Source organism: Oratosquilla oratoria, chromosome 6, assembly GCF_046742065.1.
Source record: "Oratosquilla oratoria isolate Oo_2021 chromosome 6, ASM4674206v1, whole genome shotgun sequence".
Lineage (NCBI taxonomy): Eukaryota > Metazoa > Arthropoda > Malacostraca > Stomatopoda > Squillidae > Oratosquilla > Oratosquilla oratoria.
In genome coordinates, this window is record NC_134782.1 from 65,400,243 (window position 1) to 65,425,115 (window position 24,873).

Here is a 24,873-nt window from a genome sequence, read left to right on the forward strand (position 1 = left end):
AGTTTTGTCTGCTTTTCTGCTGATGTTAAAAAACGAGTCTGAATTGTGTGACTTTATATGTCAGCTAAAATTGCACATTAAGCAAAAATTATCTCTAAGTAAAAATTATTTCACTAGATTTTACATTCACTTAGGCTTGATTCACACTATCGGTCCGGTCGCGCTCCACTCCCGTTCCGCTCTCGGTCCGGTCCAATATTGTCTCATTAATTTCAATGGAAGCATTCACACTGGCGCTCTCGCTCCAGTCTCGCTCCGGTCACGGTTCCGTCAAAAGATATTTTTACTGGAGCGAGACCGGAGCGTGACTGGATCGTGAGCGCCAGTGTGAACTCAGTTGCCACGGTCCTGGTCCACTCCAGTCGAGATTCAGCCTTCATATAAGCAAGTAGTGTTACCTGCTGTCCTACCAAACCATGGGTAATCCAAAGGAAACACCACAATGGGATCATGAGAATGTTATAAAAATTATAAAAATACGTTTTCTTTTTATTTATCACTGATACAATGACAATGCGTACAGCGAGGATATACATAAGCACCAACTGAATAAAATATAACCTACAAAACTTACTTTAATTTTGTGGATTCAGATGAAATGCTAATAGAATTAGTCAAAAGGTAAACCAGAGCTGTATGACCTGACTTCGCTGCACTACAGTGATAACGTGGCGAAAAGAAGAAGCTGTGTTGAAATAAGCAGGCAGCTGGGTTGTGAAGATAAGAAATTCCATACAATTGCCTAAGGTCCACTGTGGAAATGCATTTGCTATCCTCACTAAACAATTTTCCTATACATTAATGTTTGCATACTTATCATATTGCCAAGGTACTGAGAGAAAAAAAAATACACATTATTAACCGAAGAAAGAAATTCCATATGTATAATAACCTATTATCCACTGCGGAAATGCATCTCCTTAGCTCACTCAACAAATATTCTTACACAAGTTTGTTTGTCTACTTATATTTCATCCTTTTGCCAAGGCATTGAACCAGCTAGGGAACTGAAATAATCTTTCAGTGTTTCTTTCACGCCAAAAGCCTCCTTTGTAGCATTTCCCCCCTCTTCCTCTCATTGGACGTACTATGTTTGATGGAGGCACGACAACAGTATCTGGTAATGCAACAGCATTTGGGTGTATCAGATTGTGAAGTATGCATGTTGTTGTAATGATCGCATTAGCGTTAGAAGGCATAGCTTTAAGTTTCCTTAAATATATTCTGAAGGTTTGCACTAGAATACCAAATGTGCACTCAGCTATCCTCCTGGCTCTAGATAATCTATAATTAAAAATCCTCTTCTCTACCTTATGTTCAGTCTGTGAACCTGGGTAGGGCCTCATCAAATTTCTCTTGAGCGGGAAAGCCTCATCTCCCACTATAACGTATGGTACAAGCACATCAGTGTCAGGAAGTGCAGCATCTTCTTGTACATTTCAGGTCATCCTCAATTTTGGATAGTATTTTCTCAAATGTTCCTTTGTTCATTCTGAAATAGCTGTGGAATTTACTCTCATCATCAATAAGACGAGGATACAGAGTATGAAATTCTCCTTCAGTCTTCCTATCTTGCAACATAGGATGAACCCACAATTTCTTTCTTTTTCTATTTTGTTTTCCTTCTTCTTCTTCATCAAGTGCAATAGCGATTATTGCCAACTCGGCGTCAGAAAAGTCACACATCCTTCGTAACTGATGGTAAGACTTCTACTGGTGTCGAGGGAGGGGGGATGACGGGAACGAGAGGGGACCGATAGTGTGAATACCTCAGAACCGAGAGCGAAGCGCGACCGGACCGATAGTGTGAATCAACCCTGAATACCTCAGAACCGGAGCGGAACGAGACCGGAGCGTGACCGGACCGATAGTGTGAATCTTAATCTCACGTGACTTACAAATCGCACAGTATTATGTTCTACCTCTCCGTTGTTTTTGTTTTATATTTGAAAAAGGTTCCCCAGTACTTAAGATAGTAGTTAGAAACTTGTACCCAGTATTTTAATTTGACACGTGAGAAACTTTTTGCGTCGTAGATTGGATGAATCTTCAAAACTGGAGGCATTTATCGATACTGGCACGCACGATGATAAAGGTTGCCCGTCCCTGATCTACTGTATCCTGATCTTACCTAACCTGACCAAATTTAGGGGTTATCACAATAGGATTTCACGTGCTTCACCAACTGTTGAGAGTTCGTTTGATTGAAAACGACTTCGGTTACAATATTCTATTTTTCGAATCTCCAAATATCAAATTATCTTTCCACCATATATAGCAAAACTGAATGATGTACTAATAGATATACAGCTGAAATAGGATCACATGAAGAATGATCATCCCAGACTTCGACAGGGTGACAATTCTTCATGTGGGCTATCCTAGGGTGACAATTCATGTGGGCCATCCTGGGTTTACGATTCTTCGGTTGTATAAGTTGGTGACATTAAGCATATCCCTCAATCAACCTAACCTAACCTAATCTAATTTTTATTCCATTGTTGATATTCGGCGTACTGGGGTGAATTCTTCAGGGATCTCATGGGGTGAATCTTTATGTGGGCGTTCTGGAATGACAATCTTATTGTGACCCCTGAAATGTTTTTAGAGAGATATAGATTTCTGAAAGTGAAGTAATATTCTTGTTATTCAAGTAGAGATAGGATATGAAAGAAAAAATAGCCCAGTGTGATAAGCATTGTAATCTGACTGAAAATCCCAGAAAACTTAGTAAATTAAATCAACAACATCGTCCTCTTCGTTTGCCGGAGTTTTGACAACAGTAACGTCTGCCACGCAGTTTATCTAAGATTTACGTGTATACTACAGCGCATGCGCATAGAATGTGCACGTGAATGTTTTTAGTAATGTTCATTATTCATGACACGATGTCTAAACGTAGTAAATGTTATTGGCGCAAGTCGTTGACTGTTTTGCGTTGTTACGAACAAGTTCAACCTAATCTTAAATGGTGCAGACGACGCTGGAGAAAACAACAGCAATCGTTGTTAGAACGTACGTATCACTAAACGTTGATCGCAAGTAAATCAGACGGAATTTATGAAGGAGTTATTGCCAGAGAGCGAAATATAAAGTCCCGCAAATAAAAATGTGGAACTTTCCTGTTATTGCCCCACCATTATTTTTTTTCTGTTGTCTTTGATTTTGTTTCTCTTAGGATAGGTTAAGTTAGGTTAACCTAACCTAACCTAACCTATCCTAACCTATCACAACCTATCCTAACCTAACCTGAAATAAACAAAATAAAAGAAAAAAAAAATAGTGGTGGGGCAATAACAGAAAAGATCGAAAACGGGTACCGTGAGTTTCGTACACCGCCAACTGACGTTGATCTGTTATTTTTTTTTCCCAAGAGTCATCTGCGAGTTTTTGTATAATTGTATATTATTTGACTTATTCATGTGTATTTGGGGAGGTTTTTTTTTTTTTGCCGCTTTCTGAAATATGTCGATAAAAAAAAGAGATTGAGAAAGAACCCGACTAACGATCGAATTAATTGGATAATGAAGACCTTACTGCTATACTTTCCAACGAGTGAATAGTGGGGGGCAATAAGATTAATAATTTCTCGTGTTTCAGTCTATCAAACGTAAACTTTCTAGTTTGTGTTGCGTTATTTGTGAGTGTCTGTGAATCATTGGAACGAAACGATAAGCCTTATCTGATAGTATGACCATGATTTATGCGAATACGGTAGATTCTATACCACAGCACGATTAAAGTTCACCATCTCCAACCCTTTGACAGTTAGTCACTTATAAATAAAATCCCACTGTGGATGCCAGAATAAAGCCTATTGCTTAACCATTGCATCCAAATATTTAATCGATATGATTTTAAGATGAGCTCGAAGCCAAAGTCGTTGCTTGTCAAAGTCTTCCAGATAATTGCCCATGCGCGAGGAGGCGGGGCGAGTGACGTCATGTCGACTATGAAGGAAGTTATCCAAAGGACAATTAGTGTAGACTTTGGTTGTGTGCACTGGAGGTTGTAACTTGTAAGTGTTCAAGAGGATTTTGGTGTATTTACCAAAGTAAAGGTATGTAATTGTACTGTAGTTTTGATAGTTGTTAAAAAAAGTTCAGTGTCCCATTGGTCGGAAAACTTATATGTATAACTTACCGTTAAACGGGTGCGCATTCAAATGTAAATGTAAATATAGCACACATACATACACCATTGTGCATTGGGAAACCGAATTGGTTTCCTGTCTGGCTGCGCAGTTTTGTTGAAACATACCGACTTTACTATTTTGCTTACATTGATATATATATATATATATATATATATATATATATATTTACATATATATATATATATATATATATATATATATATATATATATTATAATAAAGTAGTGCCTCTGTCTGTCTGATTGTTTATTTGTTTGTTTGTATGTACACGAACTCCTTCTAGGGTTTCAGAGATAGACCCCCATAACCATACATATTCTGATACCCTGTCACTCCAGTTACTTGGATAACTATATTTCATTTCCAAAAAGATATTTTGGTTAGGGTTAAGGGTTAAAGTTAGGAGGTTTATGTAGTATCCCCTGAAGTCGCGTAGTATTTTTTTGTGACTTAAGAATTAATATGATTAAACAAACCATTGTTACTTATTGTATGTATCCATAAATATTATTTACATTTGTGAAATTAATGTTGCCACAAACCATGATAGCCTTTGTAAGAAGAATGCATGTTTATGGTGTGGTAATTGTTGTTTGGGTATCGTAATGTTTACCTTGGTTCGGTGATTTCCCTCAAAGCATTACGGTAATTTCTTTCGATTCAGGAACCTTTTCCGAATCTTCGAACCACACCTATCGTAACTTTGAATAAAATACGATTAAACTCCCCTCCCTTATAGTCATTGAATCTTTAAGGTAATTTTGGTTTAAAATTGGGAACTTTGAGAATCTACTTAAGGTGAAAGTCAACCCGTGGGTTCGAGTCCCGCCGTATACGGCTACTTTTCGTCAGTCTACTCAAGAATACCCAGAACTCTGGAACCTGACATTCTTATCTTGAAACCTGACGGCAAGGGACGTTCTTACGTCTTCTCATAAGAAGCCTTTAAATTCTACATCAATTCTGACCAATTGTCTGAGAACGCAACCAAGTCAGTTATCGGACATTCTTGCATTTGTTGAATCACAATTACCATAATGGAAAATTATTGTATAATTTTACCAACTGTTGAAATATTGGTTATTTTCATTTGATTTGTGTGCGGGCGGAAATAGTTCATTCACAAACTCCTACGTTTTTACAGATAAACCCATATAACTATATATATTCTGAAGATAAATAAACTAGATACATTTCTTCACACACACACATGCACATATGCACGCACACAAAATGTGTACACATGATTATGTATTTGTGTTTGTGTATGCATGTATTTTCAAACTAGGATTTCCCAACTTCGGGAGGGGGGCGCACACCTGGGAGGGGGACTATTTAAAGCTATATTTGATTTAAAAAAAATATTTTGGTTAGGGTTAAGGGTTAAAGTTAGGTGGTTTATGGTGAGGGAACACGCCACTACTGTAGTTCCTCCTTAAGTTATTATTTTTGTAACATAAGAATCAATATAATTAAACAAATCAATGTATGTGTTCATAAGTATTGTTTATATTTTTGAAATTAGTGTTGCCACAAACCATGATAGCTTTTGTAAGAAAAAAATTATGCAAATGTAAAATGATTGTATAATTTTACCAAATGTTGAAATATTGCTTATTTTCATTTAATTTTATTGCGGCGGAAATTTAGTATTTACAAACTTTCTAGGTTTTTCCAAATAAACCCCTATAACCATATATATTCTGAAGATAAGTAAAGTAGATACATTTCTTCACCTTCTAGCTGTAGGCATTTATTGTCAATCCACACGCACGCAAAAGAATGTGCACATGATATTTGCGTTTGTGAATGCATGTATTTTCAAACTAGGGTTTCCCAACCTTCGGGTAGGGGGCGCACATCTGGGAGTGGGAGTGTTTAAAACTATATTTCATTTAAAGATATTTTGGTTAGGGTTAAGGGTTAAAGTTAGGTATGGTATGGTTAGGTTAGGGATTATTCACGAACTCGCAGCAACGCGCGTGTAATTGGCTAGTATATATATATATATATATATATATATATATATATATATATATATATACATACATACATACATATACCAAGGCTTTTTCCCCCTTGCAAGGGAGGTAGCCAAAAAGGAAAAGACATAAAATCATTCCCACCCATTCCATCCCTGAATACACTCCACACCCCTCCACCCTCCCTCTTATCTTAGCACCTCCTGGATGACGGGTCATCCCTGCACCTTGTCCACTGCCCTGGGTCAGAAGCAGTGTCGCCAAACACAGCACATCCACAGCAAGGCCGCTTCATTAAATTGGCGATCCCCCCTCTCCATCCCCCCAATGCATAAAAGGAGAAGACAGGGAGAAATCCCTTCGGGCTGCGTCAAATTTTGCCCACACATACTACCTCACCCCCCATCCCCCCGCCCATTCCACCTCATGCATCACAACATCATCCATATACAACCATTCTCCATTCACCCGTCTTTTGTCCTCTCTCGTCCTTCCTCAACAGACATTCCCCTCTTCCCCAAAGCCCCCTTCACCCCATATATATATATATATATATATAAATATACATATATATATATGTATATATATATATATATATATACATAAATATATATATATATATATATATATATATATATATATATATATATATATATATACATACATACATATACCAAGGCTTTTTTCCCCTTGCAAGGGAGGTAGCCAAAAAGGAAAAGACATAAAATCATTCCCACCCATTCCATCCCTGAATACACTCCACACCCCTCCACCCTCCCTCTTATCTTAGCACCTCCTGGATGACGGGTCATCTCTGCACCTTGTCCACTGCCCTGGGTCAGAAGCAGTGTCGCCAAACACAGCACATCCACAGCAAGGCCGCTTCATTAAATTGGCGATCCCCCCTCTCCGTCCCCCCAATGCATAAAAGGAGAAGACGGAGAAATCCCTTCGGGCTGCGTCAAATTTTGCCCACACATACTACTTCATCCCCCATCCCCCCGCCCAATCCACCTCATGCATCACAACATCATCCATATACAACCATTCTCCATTCACCCCTGTCTTTTGTCCTCTCTCGTCCTTCCTCAACAGACATTCCCCTCTTCCCCAAAGCCCCCTTCACCCCATATATATATATATATATATATATACAAGACCACCCGTGACCCGTTGGGTCAAATGAAATTTAAAATGATACGTTGTTAATAAAATGGTCAATAGACGAAGGCAGTGACTTGATTAGTTATAAGAAGTGAAATGCAAAAGATTGTGACTTCATGTCGTCGTTGCTTGGAACACTACGCATCATATGATTTATACGGTTTGTGATATTTTAATAAACTCATTATGCCTCATAGATGCTAACTCAGGAGTTGGCTATACTTTTAGATACTTAATATGAAAATTCTATAAGTATATATAGATAGATATATATATGTATGTTGGGTCAAATAAAATTCTAAATGATACGTTGTTATAAGAAGTGAAATGCAGAAGATTGTGATGGCATGTTGTCGTTGCTTGGGACACTACACATCATATGATGTGACGCCATGTCTCTTCTTTTGATTGGCTGGTCCTCAGTCGTGACGTCATATCTCTTCTGATTGGCTGGGTGACGGTATCAAGCAAGCAAGATAAGAAACAAGATTATCAGAGTATTATAAGTATATATATATATATATACATATAATTTTTTTACCCACATACACTTTCAACGCACGCCATGTCTTCTGGATGGATTCGAGAGTCATCCCTAACACCTAGGGCAAAAGTGACGATGGCCAAGGCCGAAGACAACTAAAGGTGGCGGCACACTGGGCATGTCTTGCTAGCGTGCTACTTGTTGTTGCTACTTCGTTTGAGTAGAGACAACTTCGGTTACGATCTTTTGTTTTTCAAATTTCCAAATGACAAATTACTCTTGCGTCATAGAATGAGAAGCTGAACGACGAACTAAGAGAAGTGAAACCTAGAGTACGAATGTTAAACACATTGTTAAGGCGTTCTTTCGGAAGTCTAGAATATTGTAATCGAAGTCGTTTCTACTCACGAAGTAGCAAAAGCCAAGTGTGCCGCCACCTTAAGCGCCTCGTGGCGTAGATTACTTAATTTTAACGAAGACCTTAATCGTTGGATGACATCTTTGGCCCTTGTCACTCGTAGGGGAACAAGAACAAGGCCGCCGAGTCCCCTGGATCCTTAGGATCCTAACAGGATCCCCTGTGTGTATGTGTGTGTGTATGTGTGTGTGTGTGTGTGTGTGTCATTCACCATGGTCTTGGACCACGTGTTGGACTCGTGATTGGCAGCCACTACCCTCCCGGATGAGAGGTAGAGTTCACATATGCCCGATCTATGGGTAATGTTGTGACCTTGCACATACACCCAACTCCCCGCCCACAAGAGTTGGAGTGCCAGCGCGCAGAGCAGCCACACTGAAATTACTTCAACCCTGGGGGGGAATCGATCTCGGACCGTTAGAGTCGTCGAGCCTTGTGTGTGTGTGTGTGTGTGTATGTGTGTGTGTGTGTGTGTGTGTGTGTGTTAAGTTTTTGCCTCCTTGACAATTGTCGGTATCATATTTCCTTGCTAGTGAATTATAAAAACTTCCTTATCATAAGAAAATCCTTCTCCGACCTAATCCAGAGCGTAAACTGAGACGTAAGCAACACAGCTCAGACTTCCTGTTGTTGAACTGAAGTTCAGTTTGAAGTTCCCTCTCACTTGTAATGCTTCTAGATGTGCTACTTCAGCATTTCAAGTGAGAGTGAAGTTCAAACTGAACTTCAATTCAGGCTCTGTGCTGCGTCATGTCCCTTGAGTCTCATTTTGCGATTAAGTAATTAAGTAATTACCATATATTAACAGTGACAATGTTATCAGTACTTTTAGGATTTATGGTGTCTACCTGGGAAATCAGTATTGAACAGATTACCTATGTACATGAGGGGGCATCCTAGGATGAGATGGATGGATGTGGTAAAAGGGGTATTAGGAAAGAGGGAAATGTTTGTTGAGGAAGGACGGGAGAGGACAGAAGATTGGGGTGAATGGAGAATGGTTGTGTATGGATGATGCTGTAATGCATGAGGGGGATTGGGTGGGGGACGGGGGGTGAGGGAGTACGTGTAAGAAATTAATTGATGCAGCCCGAAGGGGATTCTCCCCGTCTTCTTTTGTACATGAGGGGACGTAGAGTGGGTGGGGGTTCACCGAATTAATGAAGCGGCCTTGCTGTGGATGTGCTGTGTCTTGCGACACTGCTTCTGACCCAGGGAATTGGACAAGATGCAGGGATGGCCCGTCATCCAGGAGGTGCCAAGATGAGAGGGAGGGTAGAGGGGAGTGGAGTATGTAGGGGGTGGAATGGGTGGGGGGGATTTCTTTGCCTTTGCTTTTTGGGTACCTCCCGTGTAAGGGGGAAGAAAGCCTTTGGTATATGTATGTATTGGCAATAGATATTTACACTGCATTAAGGGTCCCCTGAGTATTGTCAATAGATATTTACCCAGGATTTAGGGTCCCTTGATTTTTGTCAGTATTTTTGCAGAGTATTTAGGATCACCTGAATATTATCAATATTTTTATAGTGCATAGGGTCCCCTAAATATTGTCAATATATATATATATATATATATATATATATATATATATATATATATATATATATATATATATATATATAAATATATATATATATATATATATACACAGTATATATTATCGGGAAATTTTCAAACACTGGACTCAGAGTAACAGATCCACTACCAACGTTTCGAACCCTGTCCGCAAAAAGGAGTCATTAATATTGTATAACCCTGAAAAAGAACCCCGTACAGGGTTCGAAATTTCGGTAGTAAATCTGTTGCCAAGTCCAGTGTTTGAAATTTTTCCGATCAAATGACTCCTGGACTCCAGCTCTTTACGAACACACACACACACACACACACACACACACACACACACACACACACACACACACACACACACACACACACACACACACACTCACACACACATATAATATTTTAAGGCATTCAGGGTAGCTTGAGTATTGTCAAAATATTTACAGTATATTTAGGGTCCCTTGAGTTTTACCTATAATTTTGCAGTGCATTTATTGTCGTCCGAGTATTTTCATTATATATTTGCAGTCCACTTTAGGCGTCTTTCGCTCACTGCGATTATTAGCCAACTACCACAGCCAATGGAGTGTGACGTGCATCCTAATAACTGGCATCATATTTGGGTAAACGCGTTGGTAGGTTCGTAGTTTGCAGCTCGAAGCAAAGCAGCCATCTTCAGAAAAAAATAGTGTTCTAGATAATCGTCTGACGATCATCATTAAGTCATGAACGATCATCGTTCAGCGATAATCTCTCTGAGCAAAACGTACCTGTAGAGTCCCTTAACCTATTGGTGCTCCTCCTGTTGGCCATAGTTAACCTCCAACCCCTTCCTTCACCAGGTGTGACACACTTCATATATTCTGTTCTGGCTAATGATTTATGCATCTGAGGGCCACGGGATGAACGGAGCCGCGGTTGGTCGAGACCCCCCCTTATGGGCGGGAGTCCGTCCCCCCCCCCACTCGCTTCCCCTTCCCCCCTTCCCCTACCCAGTTGTATAGTGTCGCTTCTTATTGTCCAGAACATAATGGATAGTGTATGTGATTGTGAGTTACAGTGACAGAACCTGCACACACACACACACACACACACACACACACACACATACACACACACACACACACACACACACACACACACACACACACACACACACACACACACACACACATACACACACACACACACACACACACACACACACACACACGTACGCACGCACGCGCGCGCACACACCAAAGGCAAATTCAGTTGACGAGTTAAACACCATTTGAGGACGGAGCCTTTATTTGCACGACGTTTCGCTTATTACAGCTTTTTCAAGTAATAAGCGAAACGTCGTACAAATAAAGGCTCCGCCCTCATATGGTGTTTAACTCGTCAGTCTTGTCGGCAACTGCTACTTTCATGGAAAACAAATTCAGTTGACACGATTCTGAATTAGTTATCATCCGAAAGAAACCGATAACAGGCATAAAGGGAACGTTCAGATTAGATTCAAATCTTATATTAGTTGCATACGTAAAGTGTTTTTTAAGTATCGGTACGCGGTAGTTGTACAGTTATATTTATTGTTGTGCAGTATTTTTTCTTTCCTTTTTTTCGAAATGAACCTGAATAGTCGGTGGCATGTGATAACGTCTCAAGATATTTGTCGAAGAATTGTATTGTGAATAACGTTTAGATTCGTAGTCCATAGTGCATTAGCATATGTATATTGTGTATGTATACTCTTGATCCACGCATATGTACATAACTGCCCAATACACTATGTTGCGATGGCTTGACCTCAGCTGATTGAAACTGTCTGGCGAAGGGTTAAAGTCGATCTTGAACGTCATGCTGAGGAGGGGTCCGATTCAATCTCCCTCAGTTAGATAAAATCGCCTGGTGACGACAGCAAACATAAAAGTCGCAAGAAGCATCAAAAGGGTGAATTGCATTTTTTTTTCTCAGCGAGAATGAAATTATAATTATTGAAGAGTAGCATGTTTGTAATTTCTGGTGCCATAATATCCCTTGGCGCCAAAGCGGTTCCTGGCGCCAGCCGTCGTCAACGTAATTGGCGGAGTAGTGTTGTCATGGTAACAAACTGGGTCGTAGGTATGCGCCCGTGGGTGGTTGTCCCTCCCTCATCCCAGATCGACCCTTAACCTCTCCCCTGTTTGAAACCCATAACCCGCCATTTCAGCTTAGTAAGCACCCTTGTATAGTGGCCCCCTCCCCCGTGCCTGAAACCTGGCTCTTCTAACCTCCTCCCCCAATAAGAGATGATACCTTTTGTGACGATCCTTTCATTTTCTTATTTGAACGGAGGACCGACTACGCATTTAAACGACGTGTGTGTGAAGGAAAATATGCACGCCTTAAAACGAACGTAGGAACACACGCCCCCTCCACAACCCCTTCCCCTCTTTATACCAGCAGTAGTCATGCACATGTACACGCTCGCACGCTGGCGATAAGATCCATCAGCTCAGTTGCGAGCTGGTCCTCGGGCGAGTGAGAGGTCGGTTGCCATCGTTGCCCAATACCGGGTGCCCCTGAGTTCGCTTGTAGGTTACGCCTTCAGGTGAGTCTGTGTGCTCGCACTACAACTCGAGCACGGAGGCCCTAGGGACGCTTGAGGGGCCCAGTGATCTCTACCAGGTGGTCCACAGATGGGATATTCGTTGCGTCAGTTGATTTTATTCGCTCTTTGAGATCGCACACGGAAGTCGAGCAACAGCGTTGCATAAATGAGCTGGAGTCCATCAGGAGGAGATTAGTGGGAAAAGACAATCAACCCAGAAGGACGGATCACTAGATAGCCACCGCCTCTATTTTGCGGGTCTTGCTCAGCCTCAAAGACACGTCGAATCAAATCTAGTAATGTTGCTCAAAGGGAGCTGGTTTTTAGACGGTCATTCCGTAAGCCAGCGGTTCCTAGTCTGTTCTGCCTCTTGCACCTTTCTCACGACGTGTCAAAACCTTATCCTTCACTTGATGATCTTGACCCACAAAGGTTATATATATATATATATATATATATACATACATATATATATATATATATATATATATATATATATACAGATATATATTTATAAATATATACACATATATATATATATATATATATATATATATATATATAAATACATTTGATGAATGGTTTAGACAGATGAGAGTGTGGGTGGAGGAAGAATAAGCGAAGATTGTCTGGAACTCCTTTATTGCTTATACGTTTGGACCGACTCGGTCTTCTTCAGTAAGCTCAGCTTACTGAAGAAGACCGAGTCGGTCCAAACGTATAAGCAATAAAGGAGTTCCAGACAATCTTCGCTTACTCTTCCTCCACCCATACTCTCATCTGTCTAAACCATCCAATATATACATATATATATATATATATATATATATATATATATATATATATATATATATATATATATATATATATATATAGTGTCAACATCATCCTTGATATAAAAAAAAAATTATCGTCTTATACGTTACGTTATGTACATTGAGGTCATAGATACCATCGTCAGCTGTGTTTCCTGGGAAATGTTACATACGTTTGTACTAAGGATACAATGTACTAAAGCGTGAATTTTGGCATTGGTATGTATATATATATATATATATATATATATATGTGTGTGTGTGTGTGTGTGTACATATATATATATATATATATATATATGTAATGTATACATGATATATATTATATAAATATATATATATAATGTATATAATATATATATATATATATACGTGTGTGTGTGTGTGTGTGTGTGTGTGTGTGTGTGTTGAAGTACGTAAGGCAGAATGAGTGGAAGGGTGGTGAGGTAAACAACAGGAACCGTTGAGATTTATTGCTAACGTTTCGTCCTGATAGGACTTCCTCTTCAGGACGAAACGTTAGCAATAAAACTCCAACGGTTCCTGGTGTTTACCTCACCACCCTTCCACTCATATATATATGTATACATATATATATATCCTAAAGGGATGTTCTCCACATCTGCTTCATAGTTCCTTTTGGTGAATGAGAATAGGGTTGAGACCTGATTCGAGTCCTTTTTTGGGACAGATGTTCTTCGCTGCATTGCTCGCTCTTGTCTCAGGTAGCATGGCAGGGACAGCAGAACCTGTTACCTCTGAATCACTGAGAAGGTTGGGTTGGGGAGGTTGTATGAGTTTCCTGTATTGATGATGATGTGGTTGTGTACTTTGACGCCGCTCCTCTCTCACCTTATAAGGGGAAAAGGCCTATAAGCAGGCATGGCAACCTTCTTAAGTGTGAGTTCCTGAGTCAGCCAAATCTGTGATACAAAAATTTCTCGCGTGTCAACAAAGAAAAATTATAGGCCTACATACGAGTACAGATTCCCTTACTTCACCTAGGGCCCAAATTCGAATTGTCATTCAAAAGAAATTGGATATTTATTTATCAATATTTTAAATGGAGCTATGGGTTTCGCGTGCCGAAAAAAAAATCGTTAATGTGCTAGGTTTTGCACGCGTGCCAAAGGTTGCCTATAGTATATGTGATCTGTAGTTTCAGAACATTAACGAGGACCAATAATGACTGAAATGACTTCAGAAGGCGAGGTCCCGTAATGAAGTTCCTTTTCGTACCTCACGGGAATTATTTCACTTAGCTGAGTACCTTGCCTTTTCTGTGGTTGTCGTTGTCGACAAGCTGGTTACAGAAGACCTGTAAAAGGCTGTGATGTCACCCGGTAAGGAATCGGTTAAGCCAATGACCTAATGGAGTGGACCCCGGCTTGAATGATTCCACAGTCGACGAAGACCCCCTCGAGAAGTCGAACTGAATGTGAATATATATGTTACGCAAGACATATCAGAATACTGTGAAGGTTTTACTAGAAATTTATTAAGGTTTAATGAGGAACTAGACAAGAACTGTTTCACCAACAGAGTACTTAACGAATGGAATAGACTCGGTAACCATGTGGTGATTGCTGAAACAATTGGTATTGATAAGGGCGATAGGTGGTAACTGACATGGAACTGCCTACTGCAGGCTTCATAGTCTCTTGCATCTCTGCACCTCAACTGAATAGAATTGACTGTTGCCAGAACATCGTCTACAAAATACGTCATCATTATGACCGAGAGGCTCATCTCAAACTGAATAGAATTGCCTGGGGTCTATCAGAATGAAATCATTAAGCTAACTTCCTGGCTGGGAAAGGTTAATCGACGGTGGTTAGGTTAGCGTGCCACCGTGGCACGGGTGCCATTCAGTATCTTGAACCCCGCCCACCAGGGACGTAGCCAGGATTTTTTTTTTTTTTTTTTTTGAGGGGGGAGCTAATCATGCTTTAGGGGGGTCTGCCGCTGTACTGTGTCCACACACATGCACGCACACACACACACACACACACACACACACACACACACACACACACACACACACACACATATATATATATATATATATATATATATATATATACTGTATATATAATTGATAGAATTGATAGTATTTGATATGCCTGTACTGATAGCTACATTTTTATATCTTATGTATATACATCATGTATCACAAATTCACCATAAACTTAGCTTATTTTCTTGTAAGTTTTCCGGTGTAGTGCAATTATAATACTTTTGAGTACAAATAAATTTTGGGGGGATAATTGGATTTTGGGGGGACTAAGCCTCCATAGTCCCCCCACTACCCCCGTGGCTACGGTCCTGCCCCCCGGCCGAGTGTGGCGCGAGTGTCATTCCCTACCTATGCCCCCTTTTCCCCCTAACCCCCCCCACCAACAGACACGTTGTATATAAACTCCTTTGCGTGAGCCTACCGCCCCCCACCCACCCACTCCCTGCCTGTTCTTTGCATGCTTCGTCACCTGCGTCTCCCAAGTGCAGTTGCCACTTAGGGTGGACCCTGCCATGTGCTGTTATAGCTGTGATCATGTGTGTGATTATAAACTTGAGTTCTGTCTGGGTATGTACTCGCACACACACACACACACACACACACACACACAGCAGAAGGTATTGCATGACAAGTTGGTATTTATCGAACTTTGTAAGGAAATGGGAATCACCTGTTATGAAAGTGAGATAGAAGAAATAAGGAGATTGGGAAAGTATGAAGGATTAGATGAAGGCAGAGCGAGACCTATCTTGGTGACTCTGAAAGGAAATATTAAGGAAAGAATTATGAGGAATCTGTATAGGCTAAAAGATTCTAAATCAAGTTGAGCAGACATATTTAAGAAAGTAGGGGTAACCCATGATATGACTAAGGAAGAGAGGAAAAGAGATAAGGACCTTAGGGAGGAAGCAGAAAAGAAAAATTCAGAGAAGGACCAGGGAAACTTCTATGTAATCAGAGGGAGGCCATGGAACAGATACCTATTGAAATTAAGGAAGAAGGAAACCCATATGACGAGGAACACTGGTCACACAACACAAGAGGGAAAAGGGCAACAAGTAGGAATGAAACAGAAAGTGGAAGTGACAGAAAACTAAGAGTGTCTTACACAAATATAGATGGATTAATAACAGGATTGAATGAGCTGAATGATTATCTGAAGGAAAAAGAACCGGACATAATGGGAATCGTGGAAACGAAATTAAAAGGTGAACTACCACCCAACAGTGTAGGTAATGATGCATATAATTATTGGATTAGAAACAGAGAGACAAAACAAGGGGGTGGAGTTATGTTCCTGACTAAGAAGGGTATAAATGTGAAGAGTGTTACATATGGAAAGAATCCAGTAGAGATGATTATGATCGAAGTGGAAGATAGAGATAAGAAGAACAGAAAGTTCGTGGTGAATTATGTGCCTCCGAAAACAGCCTCGTGGGAAGAGAGTGAACATAAAAGTATGTTAGAGGACACAAAGATAACATTAAATAAGATAATGGAAGATGGAGGAAGAATAGTTATGATGGGCGACTTTAATTGCAAAGAAGTCTGCTGGGAAGAGATGACAGCAAAGGGTGGAGACGGCTCATGGGGAAATGTTCTACTCGAGATGATTGTTGATCATACAATGACACAGTGGATACAGGAGAACACTAGGTATAGAAATGAAGAAGAACCATCGAGACTGGACCTAGTAATCACATCTGAACCTGGAATGGTGGAAAAGATTGAATATAAAACACCAATAAGTAAAAGTGACCATATATTGATCGAACTGGAATTAAATGAGGAAAAATACATGAAAAGAAATGAACAATATAGAAAAGGAAGAATGATGTATGAAAAAACAAACTTTGATAAAATAAGAGAATTCTTTCAAAAAGAAAACTGGGAAGGAATATACAAGGAAGGAACAACAGTGGAGGAGAAGTGGAATATTTTGAATTTTTTTTTATATAAAAAAGGAGTGGAACAGTATATCCCAAGACAAAAACAAGAAAAGAAATATATAAAATGTTGGTACAGCAAAAGATGTGAGGAGTTAAAAGACAAAAGAGATAAAGCTTGGACTAAGTGGAGAAAGGACAAAAGACCTGAAAAGTGGAAAATATATACTTGTTATAGAAATGAATATGTACAAGCGTGCAGAGAGGAAAAGAGAAAATATGAAAAAGATATCATAGAGAAGTGTAAAGATCAACCAAAACTATTTTACAGATTTGTAAACAACAAACTGAAAAACAAACAAGATTTGGAAAAATTAAGGCAAGGAGGAGTTGAATATACAGAGGAATTAGAAATGGCAGAAATTATGAACAAACATTTTAAATCAGTGTTTACAAGAGAGAACATACAACCTGAAGAGATCGAATGGAAAGAGAAAGTCCCCCCCCATGAAAGAAATAGAAGTAACAAAGAATGAAATATTGAAACACTTGAGTAATCTAGATGTTAGAAAATCGCATGGACCAGATGAAATAGCAAACTGGATTTTGAAAGAATGCAGGAAAGAACTGGCAGACAAAATACATAGTATAATAAACAGTTCCTTGAAAGAAGGAAAAGTCCCAGAAGATTGGAAAAGAGCAAATATAGTACCTATATATAAAGGGGGAAATAAGGAAGACCCTACCAACTATAGACCAGTCTCTCTAACAAGTACAATAGCAAAAATTTGTGAAAGAATTGTCAAAAGTAGATGGGTAAAATATTTAGAAAAAAAACAACGTGCTAAATACAAGGCAATTTGGATTCAGACAAGGACGATCATGCGTCACCAATTTGATATGTTTCTATTCAAGGCTAATAGACATAATACAAGAAAGAGATGGATGGGCTGATTGTGCATTTCTGGACTTGAAAAAGGCTTTTGACAAAGTACCACACAAAAAGTTGCTTAAGAAATTAGAAACTGAAGGAGGAATACAGGGTAAACTGCTTAAATGGATGGAAAACTTTTTGCAAGAAAGAAAAATGAGAGTGGTGATAAGAGATAAACACTCAGAATGGGATGAAGTAATAAGCGGTGTCCCACAAGGAACAGTTCTGGCCCCAATAATGTTTGCGATATATATTAATGATATGGATGAAGGAATTAAAAGTTATATGAGCTTCTTTGCAGATGATGCAAAACTGTTGAAAAAAGTGAAAACGGATGAAGATTGTGAGTCACTACAGAATGATCTGAACAAAGTACAGGAATGGAGTAGGAAGTGGGAGATGGAGTTCAACACTAAAAAGTGTAGTATAATGGAATTTGGAAAAAGCAAAAACAGAATAATAGGATCATATAAATTGGGAGAAGAAGGAATAAAAAAAGTAGAGAATGAGAAGGACCTGGGAGTCATTGTTATGAATAATATGTCACCTGAGAAACATATAAATAAGATTTTTGGAGAAACTTATAATTTGATAAGAACAATCAAAGTGGCATTTGCATACCTGGATGAAGAAATGGTGAAGAAAATTCTAACCACTCTGATAAGACCAAAATTGGAATATGCAGCAATAGTATGGTCACCAAGTACAAAAAAATGTATAAAAAAACTTGAAAGAATACAAAGAGCAATTACAAAATTGGCACCAACACTCTCAAAACTATCATATGAAGAGAGACTAGCAAAACTTGAACTACAGACATTAGAGCAAAGAAGAGAGAGAGGAGATTTGATAGCTATTTACAGAATCATGAAAGGCATAGAAGTTATTGATAGAGAGAATCTGATAAAATGGGATGATGGAAACACAAGAGGACACGGAAGGAAAATCAAGAAGGACAGCTATAGAAGAGATCTGAAAAAGAACAGCTTTCCTCACAGAGTAATAGACAGTTGGAACAAGTTGGATGAAAAAATAGTGTGTGCAAGAACAATACATGAATTTAAAAATAGTTTAGATAAAATGAGATATGGAGACGGGACCCCACGAGCGTAGCTCTCCTTCCCGTGAAATACAACTAGGTAAATACAACTAGGTAAATACACACACACACACACACACACACACACACACGAAGGGGACCCCGAGGACCGAATGAAACCGTTTGACAGCCTGAATAATTACATTAACGACAGGGCCTCCCGTAGCCCAGTGGTACCGTGTCGAACTCATGATCAGATGGTCGTGAGTTCGATACCCGGGAACCGCTACGGGCTTCTTGCGTTGGTTACCGACAACCCTGGTCAGGCGGGGAGGCGACCCAAACATCGGCCTAAAAGACCCAAATTGACAGGGCTTGCCCTACAAGGGGTTTCTCACTTACCACTTCGTGGGAGTGGGATTATGTCATTATTGTCATTATTATTATTATTATTATTATTATTATTATTATTATTATTATTATTATTATTATTATTATTATTATTATTATTATTATTATGTATACATTGTGACGAATGTGGATAGGAGGTAAAGGGAACACGGGCTGAGGCAAAAATTCTCATGGATAACATTACACGGCAAGAAAGAAAGGCGATGGAGTCCGTTTTTATCAACATCCATGATAACATCAATAAGAGGACTGGGGATTTAATATGGGCTAAAGCAGCAGCACACTTTGTCGTCATGAACAATAAACACAGAGCCCCCGATCCAGATGGACATTTCAGCCACGCGAATACCAACAGGCGGATAATTGGTCTACCCGCTGCGATAGCTCGTCACACCGACAGATGAGGTCGAGTGGGGGACCAACCTGACACTTTGCCACGTTCCTTTTTATGCCATGATATATTGACCAACTTGACTTCAAACTATATTCCTCTGAAGAAGCCACTCAGGCGAAACTAGTCAGGAATAAAAGTATTTCCCTCAGCCCGTGTTCCCTTTACCTCCTATCCACATTATTATTATTATTATTATTATTATTATTATTATTATTATCATTATTATTATTATCATTATTATTATTATTATTATAATTATTATTGTTATTATTATTATCATTATTATTGTTATTATTATCATTATTATTATTATCATTATCGTTATTATTATTATTATTATTATTATTATTATTATTATTGTTGTATATTTTTATGATGATAGCATGAAGTCCCACTCATTACCAAGGTGGTTAATCGAGATATTTCATACCCATAGGCGACGGCGTATTGGTGTAAGTGAATAAAGCAGGTACATGAAAAGGCAGGGGAAGATTGTTAGAATTCGTCAGACCCGATAGATTGTTAGAGTGTAAGTGACCTCGTTTAATGAGTCAGACAATAACCTTGGGCCAGAATTGAGTAATTTACTTGTTTCTTTATTCGTTTTTATTTTGTGTATTTGTTTGTTTTTAATGTTTTTTTTTTTTTACATATTTGTTTGATTTATTTATATTCTGTTTTCATTTGTTGTTCATATATTATTTTATTAATTTATTCAGGTATTAGTTTATGCATGGTATTCATTTGGTTTAATCTATTTATCTGTTATTTCTATCTATCTATTTTTATCTCATTTTATCATTTTATTTATTTATTTATTTATCTATCTTATTTTATTTTATTTTATTTATTTATTCATTTATTTTTACAAATCGGTTTGTCGTGAATTGGGTTGCTACTGGTCTAAGGCCGGCCACACACGTGCAGTTTAAACTGAGTTACAACTGTTCAGTTATAACTGTCAGTTGAAACTGCACGTGTGTGGGTATCTCAGTGAAATTGAAAGAGAACAGCAGGAGGAAGGATTGCTAGACGTTAAAAAGTGGTCAGTGTTATTCTTTTGAGTTGAGCCTCCGAGTAGAGAAGATTGATGCGTGACTCTGGTCTGTAAGGGTAATATTTTTGATATTATAAAACTTATGCAGCCAATACAAACTACGGGTCAGTGGTGGCACTGCTAACACTTAATTTGTTGACAACACTGATCTGTTCTTTGCTGTCAGTTTCAACCTGTCAAGGTCAGTATTAACTGAAAGGGTCAATGTTACTGAAAATATTTTTAAAGGGAAAAGGTCTTTTGGTACGTATGCTATTTTGGATGGTTCCAATACAATCTTATTTAGTGGGGGATCTAAGACCAGCCCAGGAGCCATTTCGTGCATTTTTGGGTTAAAAACATGAAACTTGGCACACTTATAGGGTAACCGTAGGTGAACATTTTTGGATATGAAAGCAAGCTGTCAGAGTCCCCTGGTGGCCACATTAGGAACTAATATCCTCCCATGTGGCGGATGTCACAGAAATGACTTAAAATGGTCTTAAATATTTGATTTTTTAAGTTAGGAATATGAAACTTGGCAGGTTTCTAAAATATTATTAAGAACTATCTCTTGATAATAAAAGATGCAATCAGAGCTCCCCTAGTGACCAAAATGAACAAAAAATCATGTGCCGCATCCTGTAAAAGAAACCGTGGTTGATAGATATATAGATGAATATTTAAGTGTACGACAAAAGTGATGTTTCTTTAGTTGTTTCTTTTTAGTTTCTACGGTGTTGGACTAAATGTCATTGAAAAATTGAGCATTGAGTGTATTCCAGGCCGCATCAGGAGCAGTCATCGGTGGAAAATCCCAAGACGGAGTAGGGAAAGCAGCAGAAGAATCAAAATGGAGCTTAACTTGCTCAACCGCCACTATCACCGATCAATGAGCTGTAGTGCATAATCAGTGCAAATCCATTAAAAATCGTACACTTTATGTTGATACTGTTGTGCGTTGAGTTACTGGAGTGTAAATCTATTAAAAGTCGTACACTTTATGTTGGTACTGTTGTGCATTGAATTACTCTAACGATGTCATTTCAATTAATTGATGAACCAGTCCCCAGCACTTCTGGTCAAACAGAACCAGTTATTGTGGACTGGAAGAAGTGTTTTCTATGCCAAGCAGTGACAAGTGAGCCTGTACAGTGTCCTGCTTCTTCAAAGAGGAAAGATAAACGTGTTGGGTACAAATTAATGGCTGAAAATATCAAGAAGATCCATGAAATGAACAAGCTACCTTTGTCAGTAAATGTTGAGCAGTTAGATGAAGCTCATGGCATGAAAGAAACCCTCTTGTTACATAATGCTGTAGTGTATAAATCTTGTCGAACTAAGATTAACAGCAGGAATCTTGAAAGGGCAGTCAAACGCGTGTGAAACAGAAGATACAGCAAGTCCAGTCAAAACTAGGCGACAGTTCGTGTCAACTGATGACTACGAGTCAGTGTGCTTCTTCTGTGGTGAGAAGGGTGTGTCATCTGGCCTGCACAGGGCTTCAACCTTTGAACTGGATTACAAGGTCCGCCAAATTGCCGCTGTCCTCCCTCCGCGACACAAAGATGTTATCAAAACTAGCTGCAGGAGACATGGTGGCAATAGAGGCACAATATCACACTCTGTGCTTAGCAAAATTCTTCAAACATGCCAAACAGTATGAGAGTAATCAAGACAACGATCTAAATGAATCAAGTGTTCTGCATGGCATTGTATTTGCTGAAATGATATCATACATTGAGTCATATTGAGAGTCTCCTGAAACATGGCCTGTGTTCAAACTGCAAGGCCTTAAAAAGCTCTACTTGGATAGAATAGAAGAGCTAGGTGCTGAGAATGGGCAATTGCACACAACACGGTTTAAGGAACGCATTTTAGCTGCAGTACTTGATTTGCAAGCGCAAAATAAAGGCAAAGAAGCGCGTATGGTATTGACGAAAGATAATGTTCCTGTTTTAAAACATGCATGTGACGCTGAGTACGATGTTATTAGCAAAGGCTGCGAATATTATACGGAGAGATATTTTCAATATCAAGCAAATATTCAATGGTCAGTTTATTGAGAACTGTCAACAGAAATACGTTCCAATGATAGTGACTTCACTGATAAGCATGATTTTGAATGGTCCAAATATCAAAGATTAGTTAGGTTTGGAATTCATCGATTCACAGGTATCTCTAACAATCTCTCATTTGGTTGCTTTCAACATAGTAAAATCTAGGTCTTTATCTGCTCTCGTTACGGGACATGTCCGCCACAACAGAGATTGTGAAAGCCCAGATTCAATCTATGTTGCACTAAAAGTGCTTGGTGAAACCAGAGAGCGTCAGCTGGTAAACACATTTAATGGTATGACATATGTGCAAGTATCCACAGGTGTCCGGTAGTGTGTTCAGAATAACTTCTGTTGATAACATCGAATAGGTCGACACTAAACTGGACTACCCTTCAATAAGCACATGATATTTGTTATGAAATGATATGCTGCAAATGCAAAAAATATTACGGAGGTCTATGTAACTGCAGCAAAGCACAGCTCAAATACACTGCGCTATGCAACTATGTTCAAACTTAGGCACCTTAAAATGAAAACTTTTGTCACTTAGATGTACCACTTGATAAATCAACAGTATTCATTCTGGTTTTGTGGTGAGTAGTCATGAAAGTCAAAGTTATGTAATAAATGACGAAACAATATGTTTTGTTGTTTGTAAAGATGATCGCTCTCATTCAGTCTGTTTGCTTATTGGAATGAATGTTCAGTGTTAACTGATGTGTTTATTGTGTGTATTCAGATAAATATTTCTTCAAGAACACTTGCATATCAAATATTTGGTCCATTGTGATGGAAAATTTCAGTTTTAATATTGACAAAATAAAAAAAGGCCTAGGTCCTTTCACAATTGTATTCAGAGGTTGCAACAAAAATGTTTACAGTTTTGGTCACTAGGGGGCTCTGATTCTAGTTTTTATTATCAAGAAATAGTTATTATTCAATATTTTAGAAACCTGCCAAGTTTCATATTCCTAACTGAAAAAAATAAAATATTTATTTCATTAATTTCTGTGACGTCTATGTGGCCACCAGGTGCTTTGATAGCTTATCTCCATATCCAAAAATTTTCACCAAAAAATGCACAATCTTAGGCTTGGGTCGCCCGCTGTCTTGACCTCCCTTAGTCCAAATATGGGAAATGGATTTTTTTTTTCTTATTTAATCCTTATCGTGTCAAGCAGCGCCAGCCAGTATCGAGCGCGTCATAATTGCCACTCAGCGTCAAGTCTGTCTGTCTATCAGACGCGGCACAAAAGTCCAAGAAAAAGAAAAAACAAAAGTAACTTTGTGTTTAGAAAAAAAAATCTCCAAGGTTATCGCGTGTTTACTTCGTTTTGACTCTCTCTCTCTCTCTCTCTCTCTCTCTCTCTCTCTCTCTCTCTCTCTCTCTCTCTCCCCTCTCTCTCTCTCTCTCTCCCCTCTCTCTCTCTCTCTCTCCCCTCTCTCTCTCTCTCTCTATCTCTCTCTCTCTCTCTCTCTCTCTCTCTCTCTCTCTCTCTCTCTCTCTCTCTCTCTCTCTCTCTCTCTCTCTCTCTCTCTCTCTCTCTCTCTCTCTCTCTCTCTCTCTCTCTCCCTCTCTCTATCTCTCTCTCTCTCTATCTCTCTCTCTCTCTCTCTCTCTCTCTCTCTCTCTCTCTCTCTCTCTCTCTCCCTCCCCTCTCTCTGTCTCTCTCTCCCCTTCTCTCCCTCTCCCTCTCCTCTCCTCTCTCTCTCTCTCTCTCTCTCTCTCTCTCTCTCTGTCTCTCTCTCTCTCTCTCTGTCTCTCTCTCCCCTTCTCTCCCTCTCCTCTCTCTCTCTCTGTCTCTCTCTCTCCCTCTCTCTCCCCCTCTCTCTCCCCCTCTCTCTGTCTCTCTCCCTGTCTCTCTCCCTCTCCTCTCTCTCTCCTCTCTCTCTCTCTCTCTCTCTCTCTCTCTCTCTCTCTCTCTCTCTCTCTCTCT

The 24,873-nt window shown here is 39.2% G+C and overlaps 1 protein-coding gene across 1 annotated transcript in view; it reads left to right on the forward strand.

Moving 5' to 3' along the window:
- Positions 1-24,873, forward strand: part of LOC143026046 (uncharacterized) — a 77,740-nt gene that overhangs the window by 5,825 nt on the left and 47,042 nt on the right. Inside the window, exons 3-4 of the mRNA XM_076186038.1 lie at positions 8,883-8,982; positions 12,239-12,344. Coding sequence (XP_076042153.1) covers positions 8,883-8,982; positions 12,239-12,344 — 206 coding nt within the window. The remainder of the gene's footprint in view (positions 1-8,882; positions 8,983-12,238; positions 12,345-24,873) is intronic.